The sequence below is a fragment of the Rhinichthys klamathensis genome, unplaced genomic scaffold (assembly GCF_029890125.1).
Source record: "Rhinichthys klamathensis goyatoka isolate OS25496 unplaced genomic scaffold, OSU_Roscu_1.1 h1tg000578l_1, whole genome shotgun sequence".
Classification (NCBI taxonomy): domain Eukaryota; kingdom Metazoa; phylum Chordata; class Actinopteri; order Cypriniformes; family Leuciscidae; genus Rhinichthys; species Rhinichthys klamathensis.
In genome coordinates this window covers 464,297-487,229 of record NW_026607042.1, presented here as the reverse complement: position 1 = coordinate 487,229, position 22,933 = coordinate 464,297, and the positions used below count along the sequence as shown (strand labels likewise).

Sequence of the window (22,933 nt, the reverse complement as noted above, 5' to 3'; positions counted from 1 at the left end):
GTCTCACAGCAGCCAATCACAGCAGTGGGTGTTTACACTGAAGTCTCACAGCAGCCAATCACAGCAGTGGGCGTTTACACTGAAGTCTAACAGCAGCCAATCACAGCAGTGGGCATTTACACTGAAGTCTCACAGCAGCCAATCACAGCAGTGGGCGTTTACACTGAAGTCCCACAGCAGCCAATCACAGCAGTGGGTGTTTACACTGAAGTCTAACAGCAGCCAATCACAGCAGTGGGCGTTTACACTGAAGTCTCACAGCAGACAATCACAGCAGTGGCCGTTTACACTGAAGTCTCACAGCAGCCAATCACAGCAGGGGGTCGTTTACACTGAAGTCTCACAGCAGCCTATCACAGCAGTGGGCGTTTACACTGAAGTCTCACAGCAGCCAATCACAGCAGTGGCCGTTTACACTGAAGTCTCACAGCAGTGGGCGTTTACACTGAAGTCTCACAGCAGCCAATCACAGCAGTGGGCGTTTACACTGAAGTCCCACAGCAGCCAATCACAGCAGTGGGCGTTTACACTGAAGTCTCACAGCAGCCAATCACAGCAGTGGGCGTTTACACTGAAGTCTCACAGCAGCCAATCACAGCAGTGGCCGTTTACACTGAAGTCTCACAGCACCCAATCACAGCAGTGGGCGTTTACACTGAAGTCTCACAGCAGCCAATCACAGCAGTGGGCGTTTACACTGAAGTCTCAAAGCCATTCACAGCAGTGGGCGTTTACACTGAAGTCTCACAGCAGCCAATCACAGCAGTGGGCGTTTACACTGAAGTCTCACAGCAGCCAATCACAGCAGTGGCCGTTTACACTGAAGTCTCACAGCAGCCAATCACAGCAGTGGGCGTTTACACTGAAGTCTCACAGCAGCCAATCACAGCAGTGGCCGTTTACACTGAAGTCTAACAGCAGCCAATCACAGCAGTGGGCATTTACACTGAAGTCTCACAGCAGCCAATCACAGCAGTGGCCGTTTACACTGAAGTCTCACAGCAGCCAATCACAGCAGTGGCCGTTTACACTGAAGTCTCACAGCAGCCAATCACAGCAGTGGCCGTTTACACTGAAGTCTCACAGCAGCCAATCACAGCAGTGGGCGTTTACACTGAATTCTCACAGCAGCCAATCACAGCAGTGGGCGTTTACACTGAAGTCTCACAGCCATTCACAGCAGTGGGCGTTTACACTGAAGTCTCACAGCAGCCAATCACAGCAGTGGGCGTTTACACTGAAGTCTCACAGCAGCCAATCACAGCAGTGGGCGTTTACACTGAAGTCTCACAGCAGCCAATCACACCAGTGGGCGTTTACACTGAAGTCTCACACAGACACGCCCCTTCAAACAGAGCGTTCAAATCAGAGGCTAAAATCAGGGTAGCAAAAATTCCTTATATTTCTAAATTATGACAAGTTTTAATGTAAAATCATACTAACATTATAAGTGCAGCCCAGGAAACATTATAAAATAATAAAATAATGCAGTTCATGACCCCTTAAACAACGTTCGCATCTGCTGTATGGGAAACTTTCAGACAAAACATATCTAGATAGAGTGAATGTTTTAAAAGTTAAAGAGGAGTGTGATCTTTCAAAGACAAGAAAACATCCTCCTTAGATTCAACACTGAGACTATGTTTAATTTCCCCCTGCTGAATCTCTCTCACAGTTCAGAGGCATAATGAAACAATTTACAATGGAATTCACTGCAATACAGAGACAGAACAGTTGAACAAGTATTGAACAGTTTGTTTGGGGTCAGATTTATGGATTTTGATTAGCTAGAATTGCTTCTCCCCACTCAAGTTAAAAAAAAATTGTGGAAATAAGACAAAAATGCAAGCTATTACATGATGTGTTGCGATGTATTTGCAATGGTTGAATACACAAAGTCTTGGAGGGACTGACTATATGAGCAGTCTGTTCTCATGGAAGCAAGCACAAAAAATATTATGACCACATTATAGTTAGTACAGGTTACCAGTGTGTAGGTACAATTTTTTAAGTGATCTTTTATCTTTAACAGACTTTTCACAGCACTATTGGTTCCCCTGACTGACAAGTCAGAAGAGACTATTCTATCTGTCCTTCTTTCTTTGTGAAAGCTTTCTCTTTTTATATCTCAAAGCAAACGGAAACCTCTGTTAAGGTGTAAACAGGAAGAGCAGCCAAGTCTACTGGTTTCATTAACCATTTTAAGGAGGTTTGGGGGCCAGTATCGTATAAACCTGCAGTTCTACTGTGGTCACCTTTAGTGTGTCCTCCGGAATAGATCTGAAGGGTTATTGGATTTAAAGGGCTAGTCACGTAATGGAAGTTAATTTAAGTCTTCCGCTGAAGCAGGATAGCGCTGCGCAGGGTTCCTCACCCACCTGTCCTGAAATAGCTGTCCACACAGCATGTCAACAATCATTTTCTGTCCAGATTACAAACATCGGAAGCTAAAAGTGGAACTACTTGTTTATGCAATGTGGAAAATGAACCCTAAAATAATGAACCCTTCTAAACCTCGGTGGAGTAATGTATAGGGTGGTAGAACGTGAACTTACAGAAAATAATAATATTAAATAATATATTGTATATGGTTACCTCTTATGTGGCTAATTTATTCATCATTGTCATACTCCTGTACTATTTCAGTGAAATTGCTGACTCTCTTGGGTTTTTGGAAGGCACAAATGACATTTATTTACAACAGCTATTGTGATGAAGGGAGGTAGGGCACATAAATAGAGGACCCAATACTGAACCCTGGGGGATTCACTACTAGCCTGGTTTCTCCAGACAGATTCAAACTTCAAAATTGGCATGGCAAAAATAATTGCTCCATGTCAATGATACCAAATGCCATTTATTTCAACCAGGGCAATTATAAAAGACAATTGACTTAACTAATTTTCCTTAAACTGACATATAAATTGGGACTTGCAAGCATTTCTTATCATGAATATTACTAACTTGCAATGACAGCAGTATCATAACTGATCAACACATCTTTACAATCTGTGGTGTTCCAGAAACGGCCAGTGTCAGCACAAACTCTGTAGAACAAAAGATTTAAACATTTGCCTGAAGTACAAGCTACTTAATGAGCACTATTTACTGTAGGTCCGAATTTGCAAGCATATGGAAGTTGTCAATAAAAATGAGTGTGCCACAGTTAAGCTTATCTGGAGGGCTTATTCTGAGTCTGAGTAAATGAAGAAGCATTTGATATCTAAACAAGTAACCCCATCTAACCCAAGCAAAATTAAGCTTCATCACCTGCAAAAACAGTAGACGCCAGGTTAAAATCCAAATCAGCTAATATATCTAAACATGTTTTCTTGCCAGCATATTTTCTGAATCTTTAGTGTACGCAAAAACAAAGCCACCTAGGTGCAATTCAGCAGGAGGAACTACATACATTGCGTTGTTTTACAGTACTTTGAGGCGAGTTGGAGATGTGAGATATTCAACTCAAACGGGATGACGGGGATATGTGTGTAAAACAGTGTGTACTTTAAATCTAAACCAAACCGTGAGACTTGAGCACCAAAGCTAAAATTGCTAGCAATGTGATAAGGTGTGCTTTTCTTTCCAACAAAATCAATGCACAAACTAAGTCAAGGAAAAACAAATACTTTCTTTTAAAATAAAGAGAACATGCTGAACTAGTGTTTGTGCCCCAGTGCATGAGCACAGGAGTCTGTGTGCGTCAGACTCTTTCCTCACAGCACGATTACCCAGTAACAGACGAGCGCCCATGGTGAGCCATATCAATACATGCGGTGAAACCACCACAATGGCTGCGCTCTATTTGGGAAAGGCCCTTGATAGAGATCAATATCTTGTTTTCCACACTAGAGGAACTGCAAGCGGCTGCGTGATAAACAATAGCAGTAGCAGTGTACCAGTGACTGCAGGCTCTGTCGATATATTAGTCAATCTATTGTGTAGCACTGGCAGACTGTGGCTCAGATGAACACATGCCAGGCAGGCACATGCTCCGGCCTCCCCTGACCCCAGACTCAACCCACTGCACACTTCAGCTCTGACACACACACACAAGCCAGAGTCTTTAGGGAAAAGGTGTCAAATTAAAAAGGTGTGAATTATTTACCACTAGCACTGTTATCTAAGGCTACGTTCACACTGCAGGCTGAAACGACCCAATTCCGATTTTTTTACCCCTATGCGACCTGTATCTGATCTTTTCATGACAGTCTGAACGACACAGATCCGATCTTTTCAAATGCGACCCAGGCCACTTGGGTATGTGGTCCAAATCCGATATGTATCCGCTCTTTTGAAATGCGACTTCAATCTGAACGGCCAGGTCACATGTATCCGACCCGCACGTCATTGATATGCGACAAACGTCATAATTCTGCGTTGAAGTAGGCGGGAATGAGAAGATTGTAATTGTGCTGGCTCTGTTGGGAAAATAACTTTAATATTGCTAAACGAGCTCCACTGTTGATTTCCATGTTTAGCTACTTCCGCAAACAACAAGTGACGTCGTTGACCGTTGAGTACTCTTCTGCGCATCCGGGTCACTTCAGGGTCATTTCACGTTCACGTTCACGTTCACACAGGAGATCACAAAAGGTCGCATTTAATTGGAAATGTGAACGGCCTTGCAAAAAAATTACATTTCTTCAAAAAATCGGAATTGAGCATTAAGCCCCTGCAGTGTGAGCGCAGCCTTACTGTCAACTATTGTAAATAGGGTTTTGTTGTATATTTTTAATTAATAAATTAAAATGTTTGTGTTATTAGGCTATATGTTTTCAGAATGTACTGTCCGATACTGATCCTAAAGGCAAAGCACTCGAGCAGTGTACTGTTGCTATGATTACATATTTCTAAGCTGCCTTGTATTTCAAAAATATTGGAGACAGTAGCTCCTTTTTGGCTAAAAATTAAGTGCTGGACGTCTGGTTTCAGGGTGGGTTATAGCACTGAATCAGCTTCACAATGGGATACAAATGATTTGTAACATATTGGTGACCTGGGTAATCAAGGAGCCTAAATTATGCTGGATCTCAGTGCAGCTTTTGATTCAATAGATCACGATAATCTCAGCATATCGTGGGTCTGAAAGGGACTGTTTTAAAATAGTTTTTTTTCGGGAAGGGTTGGGGAATTGTGTTCCTCTACAGTCTCTATTGACTGTGGAGTTCCACAGGGCTCCGTTTTGGGCCCTATTCTGTTTTCTTTATTCATGCTGCCTCTGGGTCTGATGGGTTTTTGGGATGCCTTATCTTTATTCTTATGACATTTACATTTACTTGCCTCTCAAAGCTGGAGGAACGAGTTCTCAAATGTATTTTTTATTATGTTATGAGGAGGTGAAATGCTTGCTGGAGAAAAATCTAATAATTCAACCTGAAGTTATTATTTTTAAGCTGACAGTAGCTGCGTTTACATGGACCCTAACATTGACATTAGATCTGTATCTTCCAATGACGTTCCAACCCGTAAGACCTTCGTTCATCTTCAGAACACAAATGAAGATATTTTTGATGAAATCTGAGAGCTTTCTGACTGACCCAAGCTCTGTTCACGTGATCACGACGACAGGTGTGTGTGATGCTGATGCAGGAGCCGGCGTTCTGACGTTAGAGGAAGCACTGCACCGTGTTTACAACGTGAACAACGTCAGAGACTGACACGGAAGAGAAGAAATTGTTGAATAAAGTCGTTATTTTTGTTTTTGTTCTTTGCGCACAAAAGTTTTCTCGTCGCTTCATAACATTAATGTCGAACCACTGTAGTCACATGACTATTTCAACGACGTCTTTACTACTTTCTGGGCCTTGAAAGTGGTAGTTGTGTAGCTGTTAATGGAGGGACAGAAAGCTCTCGGATTTCATCAAAAATATCTTCTTTTGTGTTCTGAAGATGAACGAAGGTCTTGCGGATTTGGAATGACATGAGGCTGAGTCATTAAAGGCAGAATTTCATTTTTGGATAACTAACCCTTTAAATCTTGCCTGAAATCTTATTTGTTTTCTATGGCTTTTAATTGTGGATTTCTGGAAGCGGTATTTTATTTGAGCTATTGTGTTGTTTGTATCTTCTGTATTTTACTGACTGTATAGTCCTTTGGTCTACTGAGAAGTTGTAAAGGGCTCCATAAATAAACTAGATTTGACACATTATTGAAAGTGATTTAAGTCTACATTTTTTGGTTACTAAAACGTTGCCTGAAACATTGTGTGAACGCTGTAGGACAGACCTGATATAATCAATCAGCAGATTATACGTTTTTTTAACTTGATTTCCATGTTTTCAATAGGTGTTATATTTCATCCCACCCCAGTGGTTCATTTAGTGGGAAGTGGGAAAAGTCGGAGAACTGGGAAAAAAAGCTCACCGGTAATCCCCAACTACCGCTTCTGTTTTGAATCTATTTTATTTTTTTATTTTTTATTTTATTTTAATTTTAGCTGAAGTTTTTTATGGTTTTAGTTTTAGTTAACAATAAAAACCCTACTTGTAAGACTGTCAAACCTTTTGTTTTAACTTCCTTTGGAGGGTCCAAGCCCATAATTCACATTAGGAACTTTAAATATGGAAAGTGATTACCATCAGTGACTGGAGCGATGAATTGTTGAGTGAGAATCATTTTAAGACTTGAGTCACATATACCAGTAAAGGAGGAGCACCCAAACATGAAAACAATGGCTAGCCATGTTAGACTTCCCACACTGACATCACAGCACATCCGTAACAAACCCACCTTCCCAAACGCGCCCACCCGAGCTCCTGCACTGAACACCAGCTCCTCTGCTCAGAGCGCACACAGGCAGTCTGCGATGGCAAACACACACGCCTCGAGCAGATTCCAGGACGGTTTGGACTTGCTCAGGGTACGTTCAAAGCCACCGCAATTTCAAGGTATGGAATCTGTCATTACTGGAGCTCTCTCAAAGCACTGCATTCTGGGTCGTCTTGCTAATGTCTGCAGAAATAAACCTATTAGAGCCCTTCAACTATAAAAGCACAGGAGAGCTGCAATTATGTCCAATTCAGCTGGAATAACTATTAGTTATTACATTCATACAGTGCTTTGACCTCTGAAGAAACCTCAAAGCCTCCAGCTCTAAAATCAATCAAACATCATAAACATGAAATAAGGATGCCTCTGTTAGGAACCAAAAGAGTAATGTTTTGACAAATGGAGTTCAGAGAAAAAGTTAGTACAGTTTACTCATCCTCATTTTGCACACCTTTGGAAAAATGTGCCTGTGGCGACATGTCTTGCATGTATTAGTTTACCAATCATGCACTTTGGTAAAAGTGTTTTGAGCTCATATCATAGTAACGTGCAAGAAACCGCACAAAAATACGTCTTTATTAATCAATAATCTGTGTGGAAGGGATTTGTGTGACAGGGAAGAAAAGCTGTCAGTGTTTTACTGCCACTAGTGTTCATTCCAGCTGGAAACTGCAGTGACAATTGAATTTATACACACATTTTTTGGAGTTTTGCATAAATGTATGAAGAGGCACGGTTTTCCATGCTGCCATTTTGCCAGTAACTAACAAGTCTGACATCTAAATTCCTATCAAATTATTATCTTTGAGTTAAAAAAATGCTGACACTGTTAGGTATGTCAGAGTGTTGGACTATATTTTCTGTAAAACAGATGTTGCCATTAAAAATGCCACTGAAAGAAACAAATGTGCCTGGAGAATCTAATAAATAGCTCAGAGAAACGCTGGCTCATGTCAGTTCTAGTTCATCTGCACTAAACTATTAGTCTTAAAAATACGGCAGTTTACCGTACGATCATGATACAGATATGCCACCCGAAAAAATAAGTATTTTAGAGCAATAGTACATTCAGAAATAACAACCCAGTGGGAGTTACAGACATTAAAGCAAAACCTCTAACACATGTTCCTATATTTCTGAATGGCTGTTCCATGCAAAGTTACACAGAACTAAACATCCGTCAGTGTCAGTGAAGAGTGTGCCATATCACAACAGTACTGGCACATGATGTAGAGATGTGTGCTCTCATCTTGAGTCAGATCACTGACAGTGACGCTGTATTCCTCGCTGGCACTCTACACACAGCACCATTCGACCACACAAGCACACATATGCAATCAAACACTTCCAATAAAGCCTTGTAATTACATGCCTTTTTGTTCATGTGCTTTAGGAAGCGAGCTAAGGCTGACCTTTTAAAAAATATGATTTTCCTCTTCACACATACCATTCAGCGATGCAAAGAGCTTTAGTGAGGAATGTTGTTCATTTCAGTTGCACTGACGGCCTTTGGCTCATTATCACAAATAGACTTTGGCAAAAAAATAAATCTTGATGCCCATAAAATCCCTCAGCAGAAGCTGCGATGTAATAGTCAGTCTGAAGAATTTGAACCCTTCATGCCAAGTCTTCCGGTACCAAGGAGAGAAATGCAGTGATGTTTGTGTAGGCCAAAGCAGAAGTTCGCATCACCCTGGCCATTTTTCCATAGGCTTTTGGATCATTGCAGAAAATAAGCTCTGAGTATTATAACTCTGAGTACTAAGCTCTTTTATGAGTATTATAATTGTTAATACACATTAAAGTAACTCACATTGATGTCCAAACTGCAGAGACTGAGTGAGTCCACATCTCTCTTCCTCTGCTTCCTCTTCTTCTGTAAAGACACAAGTGATAATCAGTTCAGTGCGCCAGTCTCACTAACAAACACAAGTTATGTTTCAGAACACCTGCGTGATTTAGATACTACTGATTTTATTTAGTTGAAACTGTCATGCAGAAGTTACATATAGACACGACAACACAATATAAAGCTTGTAGGTTCACCATGTTGAAATGAAGTATATTTGCAGCATTTGAATAATTAGTCAGTAATAAACGGGAAAGCATTAAAGTGGTGCGCATACACTGAACAAATACTCGGTTACAGACAAGTATATTACTTTTTCTTATACTAAATACTTATACTTAATTCTTATTTTCCTAATCAACAAATAAAAAGTAAAGTAAAAATATTTATTTTAAAGACCATACAATACTTAATCAATATATTTTCATTACACATAATGAAAAATGTTCAAGTGAAAATACAATTCAAACAAAATAGTTTCTTACATTTTTCCTATGGGGAGCGCTATTTGTTTTTAGACAAACTGAACAAAACAGGTTTAAAGCTGCAGTCGGCAAGTCTGGCAGATTGAGTGGACTTACGCAAAATTGTGAATGTTTACAACTCTCATGCCCCTCCCCCACTATCAACGGACACCCTCCCACCGAGTTCGTGCTCGTCAGTGCGTGTGCACCAGGTTATCTGTGACGCGCCCGTCTCATCAGCATCCATCAGCACCGTGGAGTATCTGGCTAATCTACCGATAGATTGCAATTGCTAACGTCATTTATACTCTAAATGAGCTTACTTGATTTGTTAGTGTTTTGAAAGCAAGATACATCCGCCACATTTAGGGCGGCAGTGGCTCAGTGGTTCATGTAGGTTGTCTACAAACAAAACTGGTTGGTGGTTCAATCCCCGGTTCCACCTGATTATAGGTGCCCATGAGCAAGACACCTAACCCCAGCTGCTCCCGACGAGCTGGATGGCGCCTTGCATGGCTGACACCGCCGTTGGTGTATGAGTGAGTGAATGGGTGAATGTGAGGCAATATGTAAAGCGCTTTGTTGGCCATTGGGTCTGTGAAACGCTATATAAATGCAGTCCATTTACCATCACTCTTCGTTACTGTGCGAACTTCCGGCGTGTGCATGTGATTGTAGCGTGCGCGAGGGGTGGCGTGTGCCCGATCTGTGATTGGCAGTCAGATCTCACACCCCCTGCGCTGATTGGACATGATGATCCGGGAGCTGTGGATTTTTGCAAAACAAATAACACGCTCCAGGTGGAGTTAGAAGCTCGGGTTTTTTTCTAAAAGCACTTTATTTATGTTGTTCTGTCGGATTATAGTGTCGACTTCACTGAATATGATCAAAAAAATGTTGCCGACGGCACCTTTAAACCAGAAGCTATTATTTTCAACTAGACTAATATAAAATTGAAATAAATGACACTGTGATGGTGGCTGCCGCCGCTGGTCGACGCAGATGATGAAAAATGTGAGCAGGATCTAATTTATAAAGTAATTTATAAAAGTAATCTATAAAAGTAATTTTTATTTGTGCACTTAAAAATAACAAAGGATTTCAGGATACTCAGAATCAAAACACTTGAACAGAACAACCAACTAAAATGAGATGAAGACAGAACAAAGACTAACAGAAAACAACTGTTGTACTAACAACCTCAATGTACTAACCCTAACCAATCAAAGGAACAAGAAACAGGTGTTACTTCAGCAATGGACAACCATGGCAACCAATGCAAACAAGGAAACAGAGACAAACCAACAAAGTCCAACAGAAACAAAGACCAAACATGACATTAACGCTCCATCAAAAAGACATGTCCCCGTGTCTTAACACAACAACAACAACAAGTCCAAAAGATGAGGGCAGCAGGGGCTTAGTAGGAGGAGATGACAGTGGGAGGAGCCTGAGAGGAGATGACAGTGGGAGGAGCCTGAGAGGAGATGACAGTGGAAGGAGCCTGAGTGGAGATGACAGTGGGAGGAGCCTGAGAGGAGATGACAGTGGAAGGAGCCTGAGAGGAGATGACAGTGGGAGGAGCCTGAGAGGAGATGACAGTGGGAGGAGCCTGAGAGGAGATGACAGTGGAAGGAGCCTGAGAGGAGATGACAGTGGGAGGAGCCTGAGAGGAGATGACAGTGGGAGGAGCCTGAGAGGAGATGACAGTGGCAGGAGCCTGAGTGGAGATGACAGTGGGAGGAGCCTGAGTGGAGATGACAGTGGGAGGAGCATGACAGTGGGCGGAGCCTTAGAGGAGATGACAGTGGGAGGAGCATGACAGTGGGCGGAGCCTTAGAGGAGATGACAGTGGGCAGAGCATGAGAGGAGATGACAGTGGGAGGAGCATGAGAGGAGATGACAGTGGGCGGAGCATGAGAGGAGATGACAGTGGGAGGAGCATGAGAGGAGATGACAGTGGGAGGAGCCTGAGAGGAGATGACAGTGGGTGGAGCCTGAGAGGAGATGACAGTGGGAGGAGCATGAGAGGAGATGACAGTGGGCGGAGCCTGAGAGGAGATGACAGTGGGAGGAGCATGAGAGGAGATGACAGTGGCAGGAGCCTGAGTGGAGATGACAGTGGGAGGAGCCTGAGTGGAGATGACAGTGGGAGGAGCATGACAGTGGGCGGAGCCTTAGAGGAGATGACAGTGGGCAGAGCATGAGAGGAGATGACAGTGGGAGGAGCATGAGAGGAGATGACAGTGGGCGGAGCATGAGAGGAGATGACAGTGGGAGGAGCATGAGAGGAGATGACAGTGGGCGGAGCATGAGAGGAGATGACAGTGGGAGGAGCATGAGAGGAGATGACAGTGGGCGGAGCCTGAGAGGAGATGACAGTGGGAGGAGCCTGAGAGGAGATGACAGTGGGCGGAGCCTGAGAGGAGATGACAGTGGGCGGAGCCTGAGAGGAGATGACAGTGGGAGGAGCATGAGAGGAGATGACAGTGGGGGGAGCCTGAGTGGAGATGACAGTGGGAGGAGCCTGAGAGGAGATGACAGTGGGTGGAGCCTGAGAGGAGATGACAGTGGGAGGAGCATGAGAGGAGATGACAGTGGGCGGAGCCTGAGAGGAGATGACAGTGGGAGGAGCATGAGAGGAGATGACAGTGGGAGGAGCCTGAGTGGAGATGACAGTGGGAGGAGCCTGAGAGGAGATGACAGTGGGTGGAGCCTGAGAGGAGATGACAGTGGGCGGAGCCTGAGAGGAGAAGACTGTGGGCGGAGCCTGAGTGGAGATGACAGTGGGAGGAGCCTGAGAGGAGATGACAGTGGGAGGAGCCTGAGAGGAGATGACAGTGGGCGGAGCCTGAGTGGAGATGACAGTGGGAGGAGCCTGAGAGGAGATGACAGTGGGAGGAGTCTGAGAGGAGATGACAGTGGGAGGAGTCTGAGTGGAGATGACAGTGGGAGGAGCCTGAGAGGAGATGACAGTGGGAGGAGTCTGAGTGGAGATGACAGTGGGAGGAGCCTGAGAGGAGATGACAGTGGGAGGAGCATGAGAGGAGATGACAGTGGGAGGAGCATGAGAGGAGATGACAGTGGGTGGAGCATGAGAGGAGATGACAGTGGGTGGAGCCTGAGAGGAGATGACAGTGGGCGGAGCCTGAGAGGAGATGACAGTGGGCGGAGCCTGAGAGGAGATGACAGTGGGTGGAGCCTGAGAGGAGATGACAGTGGGCGGAGCCTGAGAGGAGATGACAGTGGGCGGAGCCTGAGAGGAGATGACAGTGGGCGGAGCCTGAGAGGAGATGACAGTGGGAGGAGTCTGGATGTTTCTGAATGGTTAGTGAACTACATGCATGTAGTTGTTATGGAGTTACATTGATTAATCTCATCGACTTGCATGTACTGTCATGTGACAGTTCCCTGAGGTGTTTATAAGACAGCTGTGACATGTTCTGGTCAATAGTGTTCAGTGCTCGTCTGTGCTCAATGACAGAACAGTTTACATGCTTTGCTCAAACTTTTGCCATTGCATTACAGAAAAAAAAAGGCGGGGCCGTGGGTGTAAACGTGCAGATTAAGGGGTGGTAATAATATTATAATAAGATCCTCTTCCTGCGTCAGAAGGGGAGCGAAATCAGATCGGCTTATTTTTTGACATGCTTGCAGAGAAAGGCTTACCAAAACAAAGCTACTAGGTTTCACTTTTCATGTTTTCTGGGTTGGTAGAAGCACCGGTGACCCGATTATAGCAAGTCAGATTTTCATGATATGTGCCCTTTAAATGCATCTGACCAGTTCTAGACCTATTGTTGTTGTAGATGGTAAATAAAATGTTTATATAAATCATGCTATCGGTTTTTTGTATGGTCAACTCTATTGCCAGCTTTGTTATTGTTGCTCCATTACTGTTTATTCTCCATGACAACCAGCACAATGCGAGTGAACGCCTCCACGAGGACGAACGAGGTCTGCTGCTCGTGACCCGTGGATAACACCCGCTGTACGTGTTCCCACCAGTGCCAGACAATTAGATTCAGGTTTCTTATTTGAAGAAGACAGTATCATTATTTCAGGTGTCTGTATGTTCAGAATGAATACTGCTTACTGCGGCATTACATTTTGTATACTGACTAATATTTTTAAATAGTATGTAACAAAATAAAAACAGGAACTTGGATTTTTTTTTTTATTCTGTCTTGTGTTGTACCATACTCGTATTAATACATTTATTCTGTGAACTCAACAAAAGTAATACATTTATTTTAATGATGTACTGGTCGCTATAAGATAATGTACTGTAATGGAATTATTAAAAAGGACCAAAAAAGTATACACATAATAACATACTAAAACTAACATACACATAATAACACAACATGGTTTATCTGGTTAAAAAAAGTCTTTCCAGTGTTTTTTTTTGTGTTCTTTTTGGAGCTTGAAAACTCCAGCTCACATTCATTGAAGTTGCATGATGAAAAGTTATATATATTTATATATATTTTTTTACATTTTGACCTACAGTATGGCAGAGAAAAAGTCAGATGGGTTTGGGACAACATGAGGGTGTCCTGAAAGTAAGCACACGCATCACAGTTTCCAGTTTTGTGTGAAAACATTTGTAATAATCAGACATGTTTCTTGATCATCAAATCCTCATATTAGAGTGATTTCTGAAGGATCATGTGACACTGAAGACTGGAGAAATGATGCTGGAAACTCAGCTTTGATCACAGGAATAAACCAGGATGTACACAGTAATAAACAGGAAAATAACAGTATTAACGTTGCAAAATTCTCATATAAAACAAATTCGGTTTCAGTTGTAAAGCAGCAATAAAAAGACAATAGTATAATTATTCAGCTCAATTTACTTGATTCAATTTAGCTCAATAACAGTGTCAATGTTACACAGGTCATCAGTCATGGAACACATGGCACATGAAACGCATGGAACGCATGGCACATGAAACATGATCAATTTTTTTCTTCGCCAAACCAAATGTACTCAATGACAAAGAAAGTCATCATTATGCCACCGAAAAACAATTCATAAATCCCCTAATGTTTCACAAACAGCTTCTGAACACAGCAAACACAACGAGAACATTACAGTGCATCTGGAAATATAATGTAAGGGCTGCAACAGATGCGCAACACAATCACAGTCACTTTCACATGAAGACTAACTGTAAACACACCTACCATACAAACCCAACTTCATCTCTCATTCACAACAATTCATCACTTCAAACAATTATAACAAGAAGATTTTGAGAGAAACACAAAGACGTAAAGATATTCAGGCTTAGAGAAACACAAAGACGTAAAGATACTCAGGCTTAGAAAACAAAAACAAAGACGTAAACATACTCAGGCTTAGAGAAACACAAATACGTAAAGATACTCAGGCTTAGAGAAACACAAAGACGTAAACATACTCAGGCTTAGAGAAACACACAGACGTAAAGATACTCAGGCTTAGAGAAACACAAAGACGTAAAGATACTCGGGCTTAGAGAAACACACAGACGTAAAGATACTCAGGCTTAGAGAAACACAAAGACGTAAACATACTCAGGCTTAGAGAAACACACAGACGTAAAGATACTCAGGCTTAGAGAAACACAAAGACGTAAACATACTCAGGCTTAGAGAAACACACAGACGTAAAGATACTCAGGCTTAGAGAAACACAAAGACGTAAAGATACTCAGGCTTAGAGAAACACAAAGACGTAAAGATACTCAGGCTTAGAGAAACACAAAGACGTAAACATACTCAGGCTTAGAGAAACACAAAGACGTAAACATACTCAGGCTTAGAAAAACACAAAGACGTAAACATACTCAGGCTTAGAGAAACACACAGACGTAAACATACTCAGGCTTAGAGAAACACAAAGACGTAAAGATACTCAGGCTTAGAGAAACACAAAGACGTAAACATACTCAGGCTTAGAGAAACACAAAGACGTAAAGATACTCAGGCTTAGAGAAACACAAAGACGTAAAGATACTCAAGCTTAGAGAAACACACAGACGTAAACATACTCAGGCTTAGAGAAACACACAGACGTAAACATACTCAGGCTTAGAGAAACACAAATACGTAAAGATACTCAGGCTTAGAGAAACACAAAGACGTAAACATACTCAGGCTTAGAGAAACACAAAGACGTAAACATACTCAGGCTTAGAGAAACACACAGACGTAAAGATACTCAGGCTTAGAGAAACACAAAGATGTAAAGATACTCAGGCTTAGAGAAACACAAAGCCGTAAAGATATTCAGGCTTAGAGAAACACACAGACGTAAAGATACTCAGGCTTAGAGAAACACACAGACGTAAAGATACTCAGGCTTAGAGAAACACACAGACGTAAAGATACTCAGGCTTAGAGAAACACACAGACGTAAAGATACTCAGGCTTAGAGAAACACAAAGACGTAAACATACTCAGGCTTAGAGAAACACACAGACATAAAGATACTCAGGCTTAGAGAAACACACAGACATAAAGATACTCAGGCTTAGAGAAACACACAGACATAAAGATACTCAGGCTTAGAGAAACACACAGACGTAAAGATACTCAGGCTTAGAAAAACACAAAGACGTAAAGATACTCAGGCTTAGAGAAACACAAAGACGTAAAGATACTCAGGCTTAGAGAAACACACAGACGTAAAGATACTCAGGCTTAGAGAAACACAAAGCCGTAAAGATATTCAGGCTTAGAGAAACACACAGACGTAAAGATACTCAGGCTTAGAGAAACACACAGACGTAAACATACTCAGGCTTAGAGAAACACAAAGACGTAAACATACTCAGGCTTAGAGAAACACACAGACATAAAGATACTCAGGCTTAGAGAAACACACAGACGTAAAGATACTCAGGCTTAGAGAAACACACAGACGTAAAGATATTCAGGCTTAGAGAAACACACAGACGTAAAGATATTCAGGCTTAGAGAAACACACAGACGTAAACATACTCAGGCTTAGAGAAACACACAGACGTAAAGATACTCAGGCTTAGAGAAACACACAGACGTAAACATACTCAGGCTTAGAGAAACACAAAGACGTAAAGATACTCAGGCTTAGAGAAACACACAGACGTAAAGATATTCAGGCTTAGAGAAACACACAGATGTAAACATACTCAGGCTTAGAGAAACACACAGACGTAAAGATACTCAGGCTTAGAGAAACACACAGACGTAAACATACTCAGGCTTAGAGAAACACAAAGACGTAAAGATACTCAGGCTTAGAGAAACACACAGACGTAAAGATACTCAGGCTTAGAGAAACACACAGACGTAAAGATACTCAGGCTTAGAGAAACACAAAGATGTAAAGATACTCAGGCTTAGAGAAACACACAGACGTAAAGATACTCAGGCTTAGAGAAACACAAAGACGTAAAGATACTCAGGCTTAGAGAAACACACAGACGTAAAGATACTCAGGCTTAGAGAAACACAAAGATGTAAAGATACTCAGGCTTACAACAGCAGAAGACTGTTCATTACTCTTCTTCAGATAAAGCTTATACTGGCATCCATGGTCCACGAAGAGCCTTAACTTTACACAAAAGCTTCTTTAGATTTTAAAATGTTCTTCACACTAATATAAATGGTTCTTTAAGGAACTGTTCACTGAAAGGTTCTTTGGGGAACCAAAAATGGTTCTTTAGAAAGTATGTCGAATGACATCGCCAATGTCTCTCCTAGAGATGAAGTGGAGAGCAAACCTAGACTTCAGATGTTCCTCCCAGTGATCGCATGCCTCCGCTTCAGTTAGAGAAGACAACAGTGTTTCAGACTGTGCTTAGATATGCCAAGACACCAGTCAGATATCAAAACCAAATTCTTCCACGATGATCTGAGGTATGCCTTATTCCACATTCATTTCATAACTGAATAACATGTGCGCTCACCTTCTGATGGATGAAAAGGCAGCACCCCATCATCGGCTTCACAGCACTGGACCTCAGACACACAACACCCCCGAAACACCTTCACAACCCCTGTCACCTGTCTAACCCTCAGCCATGTGTGTGTGTGTGTGTGTGTGAGCAGCAAACAGGATGTTCTGGAGGAAGTGTGTCGGAGCTATATCGGGCCGGGCTCTCAGACAGCATCTCTGCTGGTGTGTGTCTGCGGCGCTGGCGTCAGGGAGGCGATCGGCTTCCCGTTACAGGGAGGAATACACACAACACTTTACACTACAAAGTTGACTTTAAAAAAAAACTATTTTGGTACAATTATTAAAAACTGAATAATGAAGTTTCGCAGCAGGGTTCAGAAGAAACTGTAATATTGTGAACTATTTATACAGTTTTCTATGTGAATATATGATAAAATGTAATTCCTGTGATTAAAGCATCATTAAGTCTTCAGTGTCACATGATCCTTCAGAAATCACTCTAATATGATGATTTGCTGCTCAAGAAACATTTATGATTATTATCAATGTTGAAAACAGTTGCGCTGCTGCTTCATATTTTTGTCGAAACCATGATACACTACCATTGAAAATCTAAGGGTAAGCATAAAAATATATATATTTACTTTAGTGCAATTAATCGCATCCAAAATAAAGGTTTGTGTTTACATAATAAATGTGTGTGTACTGTGTATAATTATTTAGTATATATAAATATATATATATTTTCCCACTGTCTCCCACTGTCACACATTTGTATGTATATATTTAACACATATTTGCATGTATATACTGTATATATTTATATATAAATAACACATTTTTCTGACATATATACATGCATATGTGTGTATTTATATATCCAAAATAATACACAGTACACACACATTTTTATGTCAACACACATTTTTATTTAGGATGCGATTAATCATGCACAGCCCTAATATACTTATGTGATATATTGCCTTTGTTCAGGCCACAGTTCAGGAGATCTGTGTACACTCAGAGAACAGTTCACAACAGGAAGCCAGAAAATCCCTGCTAAACACACTTCCTGGAAACAAACGGTCTTCCTTTAAGCATTTCCTGTTGCAGAAGTGCGCGGTGTGTCTGATGCGCCTTCAGGCCATGCTGCGGTTATCATGTGCATGATGAGTTCACATCAATGTCACTGCAGTGTTGAGGTTACCAGAGAGATTTGGGGAGTTTCTTTTCAAATAGGAAGTAATTGGTGTTGGTTAATTGTGAATATTGACAGTACAATAGGATTTTCGGTGAGGCTGTTCACATGACCTTTAAACGTGGTCTCAACATTGGCCACTGGAACCACAAGTGAACGCAGTTATGGTCACCGCACCCACCACCATCATCACGGGCACTTACTATAGTTACCGCATGAAATATGACATAGTTACATGGTCTCTTCTTGTATATACACAATTGTTGAGGTGAAAGCGCTGGAGGTTGCCAAATCACAGCACTGTTTGATGGTTTTGGTGGCAGGCATTCATACTCAACTGCTATATCCAACTATATCATTAGAGCGGATCAGGTTTGCCTCAAATCGAAAAAGATTTCTAGTGATGTCTAGTTTCTGGATTTATTTATTGTATTTTTCACTGCTAAGATGTTTTTGGACATGCAAGACAAGCCCATTTGTGAAGTGCTTTTCACAATACACATTGAATCCAAGCAGCTTAAAAGAAATTCATACTGTGTGTGTGTATATATATATAAAATCCAATTGTAATCACTGACTGTAATCAAATTGAAAGCTTGTGAATCGAAATCTAATCGAATGTGCCAGTACCCTAACCCAGCCCTACAAACGAAACATCGCTGACATGTACAGAGCTATAAAAGCTGTTTGGACGATATACAGCAGCTCGAATCAGATGGTTTTGGAAGAATCTGATGACAATCGTTAATATTGAGACTTCTGACATTTGCCAAAATGAGCACAGTTTCAGACATTAATGTTGAGATCTCTTTTGAAAGTCTAATGGAGATCTTTTACTGGGATCTTTTCTCAGAATATTTTCGACAAAAATCATTTGATTTCTCAGTAATCATCGATCATATTGCTGTCTAATAGACGATTTCTCTTTCCTGCAGGCTTAATTGTGTTGACAGAGAGAAAAGATTCATCGCAGAGAAGATGAATTCACTTCTAAACTCTAATCTGGAGTCAGAAATTAATGAAGCTGATGTGTTAATGTGACCTAAGGTCTTTTATGAACATCACATGTAGGTCAGAATTTCAAGAACAATTTATATGGTTATTATCTGAAGTGATATGGAGTCATAAACCCAACATTTCTTCACCACATTGGCAGAATTCATTGCTGACCTTGTGGTTTTATACAAGAAGTCGTCTGAAATGATACGGCTCAGCCTTGGACTATCTCACGCCTGCAGATCAAGGGAAGGCCGACAGAGGCATTCTGAAGGGAGTGTGATCCCAAAACTATTAGACGTCCCATGAACCTTGATATGGTGACATGATCAGAATTTATGTTATTTTGTTGGCCATTTATGAGCAGCCTAACACTGTCAAACACTCATAAATATATTGCGGTAAAGCTTTGTGCAACTACTGTATTATTGAAAAGCACATCGCTGGAAAAGCCAGTATGAATTTCTCATGGAGGTTTGTTGATGTATGCTCTTCTGTGATTTGGTTTGGTGCTGGTCTAGCTGTTCAACTTTTGCATGAACTTTCAGATAAAGCTTTTTTACCCAGGAAGTTTTGCTGGTTAAGAAGGCAAGTCACAGGAAATGAGGAAATGAAGTTATCTGTTATCTGTTTTGGTTCTTGCATTCTGTCATATTCTAAAGGCACCCATTTGTTTCACCAGGTTATCATTGGTTGGTGTTGTGACTTTACTAATTCCATTGCTACACAAAAGACATCATCAAGTAAGAGAAAAGGAGATATTTCAGCCACCTCACAGACTAACATAATGTTGAAAATTAAAAGATTATTACTAGTTTTATGGGCAATATTTGCATCCTGAAATTTATTTTATTTCTACATTTAACTGGACATATTTGTTTTCTAACCATTTAAAAACACACTTTAGGTTAAAGGGATAGTTCATCCAAAAATACGTTAAGTAATACGTTAAGTCCAAAGTTGTTATTTACTAACCCTCATGTCATTTCAAACTTGGGCTTATCTCTTTTTTTGGTGGAATACCAGGAGGATATTTTGAAAATAAACAGTAGGCCCATTGACTTTCATTGTAAAAAAACAACCATGAGGCAATCAGTTGTCTAAAGTTTAAAGGGCACCTATTATGCAAAATTCACTTTTACATGGTGTTTGAACACAACCACCCTATAGTGATAAAAATCCACCCATTGCTTTTTTAAAATCCCCATAAATCATAAGCACTGTCTCAGAACAACCCGTTCTCAGATTCGGGGCAATGTGACGTAGTTTTGCACAAGCCCCTCCCACCACTGTTAACGGACACTGCAGTATTAGCATAGACCCGCCCTGAGTGAGCTGTACACAGGCCTCTCCCACGACTGTTGATGGACACTGCAGTATTAGCATAGACCCACCCTGAGTGAGCTGTACACAGGCCCCTCCCACGACTGTTGATGGACACTGCAGTATTAGCATAGACCCACCCTGAGTGAGCTGTACACAGGCCCCTCGCACGACTGTTGACGGACACTGCTGTATTAGCATAGACCCGCCCTGAGTGAGCTGTACACAGGCCCCTCCCACGACTGTTGATGGACACTGCAGTATTAGCATAGACCCACCCTGAGTGAGCTGTACACAGGCCCCTCCCACGACTGTTGACGGACACTGCTGTATTAGCATAGACCCGCCCTGAGTGAGCTGTACACAGGCCCCTCCCACGACTGTTGATGGACACTGCAGTATTAGCATAGACCCACCCTGAATGAGCTGTACACAGGCCCCTCCCACGACTGTTGACGGACACTGCTGTATTAGCATAGACCCGCCCTGAGTGAGCTGTACACAGGCCCCTCCCATGACTGTTGACGGACACTGCAGTATTAGCATAGACCCGCCCTGAGTGAGCTGTACACAGGCCCCGCCCACGACTGTTGACGGACAATGCAGTATTAGCATAGACCCGCCCTGAGTGAGCTGTACACAGGCCCCTCCCACGACTGTTAACGGACACTGCAGTATTAGCATAGCCCTGCCCTGAGTGAGCTGTACACAGGCCCCTCCCACGACTGTTGACGGACACTGCAGTATTAGCATAGCCCTGCCCTGAGTGAGCTGTACACAGGCCCCGCCCACGGCTGTTGACGGACACTGCAGTATTAGCATAGACCCACCCTGAGTGAGCTGTACACAGGCCCCGCCCACGACTGTTGACGGACACTGCAGTATTAGCATAGACCCGCCCTGAGTGAGCTGTACACAGGCCCCTCCCACAACTGTTGACGGACACTGCTATATTAGCATAGCCCTGCCCTGAGTGAGCTGTACACAGGCCCCTCCCACAACTGTTGACGGACACTGCAGTATTAGCATAGCCCTGCCCTGAGTGAGCTGAACACAGGCCCCGCCCACGACTGTTGACGGACACTGCTATATTAGCATAGACCCGCCCTGAGTGAGCTGTACACAGGCCCCGCCCACGACTGTTGACGGACACTGCTGTATTAGCATAGACCCGCGCTGAGTGAGCTGTACACAGACCCCGCCCACGACTGTTGACGGACACTGTAGTATTAGCATAGACCCACTGTGAGTGAGCTGTGCACAGTCCGTCAGTGCTTCGATGCCAGAGCAGCTGTAGACAAGAATGTCTTCTAAGCGATTGATGTGTTTTGTTATAAGATGTAAGAATGAACATAGCAGGATTTATTTCATCTCGTTGTTACTCGAGGATGGATCTGCACCAACTGTTCGTGATCCAGCTTACAGTCTCCGGAGCGACAGGCCTAAAGTTACTGATCAGGGCAGTAGTGGAAGTGAGCGCACACTTTATTACAGTTCATTAAAGTTGTAGTGGTAGTTTCTTCTGATTCTTCTGTACCACCTTTTGAAGTCAGTCTAACTACAACCAGTATTTGAAACACGAGCAAACCAAACAGTCTTCCTTTTAAAAGTTTACTTCCAAAACATAAAAAACATAGACATGGTACCCACGGTCCTGAAGCACTGTGTTGCTTCCAACGTCTCTAACTTCAAACTGAAACTAACTACATCCAATCGCTTACGCTATGACGTAGCGCTATCTGACTGGAAGCTCAAATATTGAAATGTTATCAGATCTAAACATTACTAAACGATGCATTTCAAACAATACATTTCTTATGAATTTTCATGAAAGAGTTTTTACTGTTTTTAAACAAAATTATTATTTCAGATGAACTCTTACAAAAAGTCGTTTTACGGATATAAAGTTTAGCAGTTTATTAAGCACCCCCTGAAAAGCTGTTTATATATTTGTTTAATGTTAGTTGTAACAAGTGTTTTTGTGTAATTCGCTGTGTATGTTGATGATCATGAAAGGGAGAGAGAGAGAGTTTATGGATATAGACTTTATTGCGCACTTCTTATACTGTGTTTATTCAGCTCTTACAGTGATTTTCTGGAGTAAAACTGACGCTTCATCTTTTGTGTGATGTACAATAAACTTCATGAAACTCATCAGTAAATATTTGGCCATCATTCGGACGAGGTCCGCTACAACAGGCTTGTACTAAAAGTGGATAAAAGCAAGATGAAAAAAAAGTTATAAACTATACCTGTTCTATCTATAATTTTGATTCATTTGTTGCTACAGGAGAGGAAGAATTTTGCAAACTAGTTAAATCATCTAAATCGACAACATGTATGTTAGACCCTATACCGACTAAGCTATTGAAAGAGATGCTTCCAGATGTCATAGATC

The 22,933-nt window shown here is 41.9% G+C and overlaps 1 protein-coding gene across 4 annotated transcripts in view; it reads right to left on the bottom strand.

Annotated features, from left to right (window-relative positions):
- Window positions 1-22,933, bottom strand: part of arhgef3 (Rho guanine nucleotide exchange factor (GEF) 3) — a 118,000-nt gene that overhangs the window by 68,611 nt on the left and 26,456 nt on the right. The window contains exons 1-2 of one of the 4 annotated variants that reach the window (XM_056239993.1): window positions 17,029-17,145; window positions 8,586-8,648 (exon numbers count right to left, since the gene is read on the bottom strand). In XM_056239993.1, coding sequence (XP_056095968.1) covers window positions 8,586-8,648; window positions 17,029-17,061 — 96 coding nt within the window. In that variant the 5' untranslated portion in view covers window positions 17,062-17,145. Of the gene's footprint in view, window positions 1-8,585; window positions 8,649-17,028; window positions 17,146-22,933 lie in introns of those variants that run through there. The other 3 variants (XM_056239994.1, XM_056239990.1, XM_056239991.1) reach the window with 3 other exon arrangements.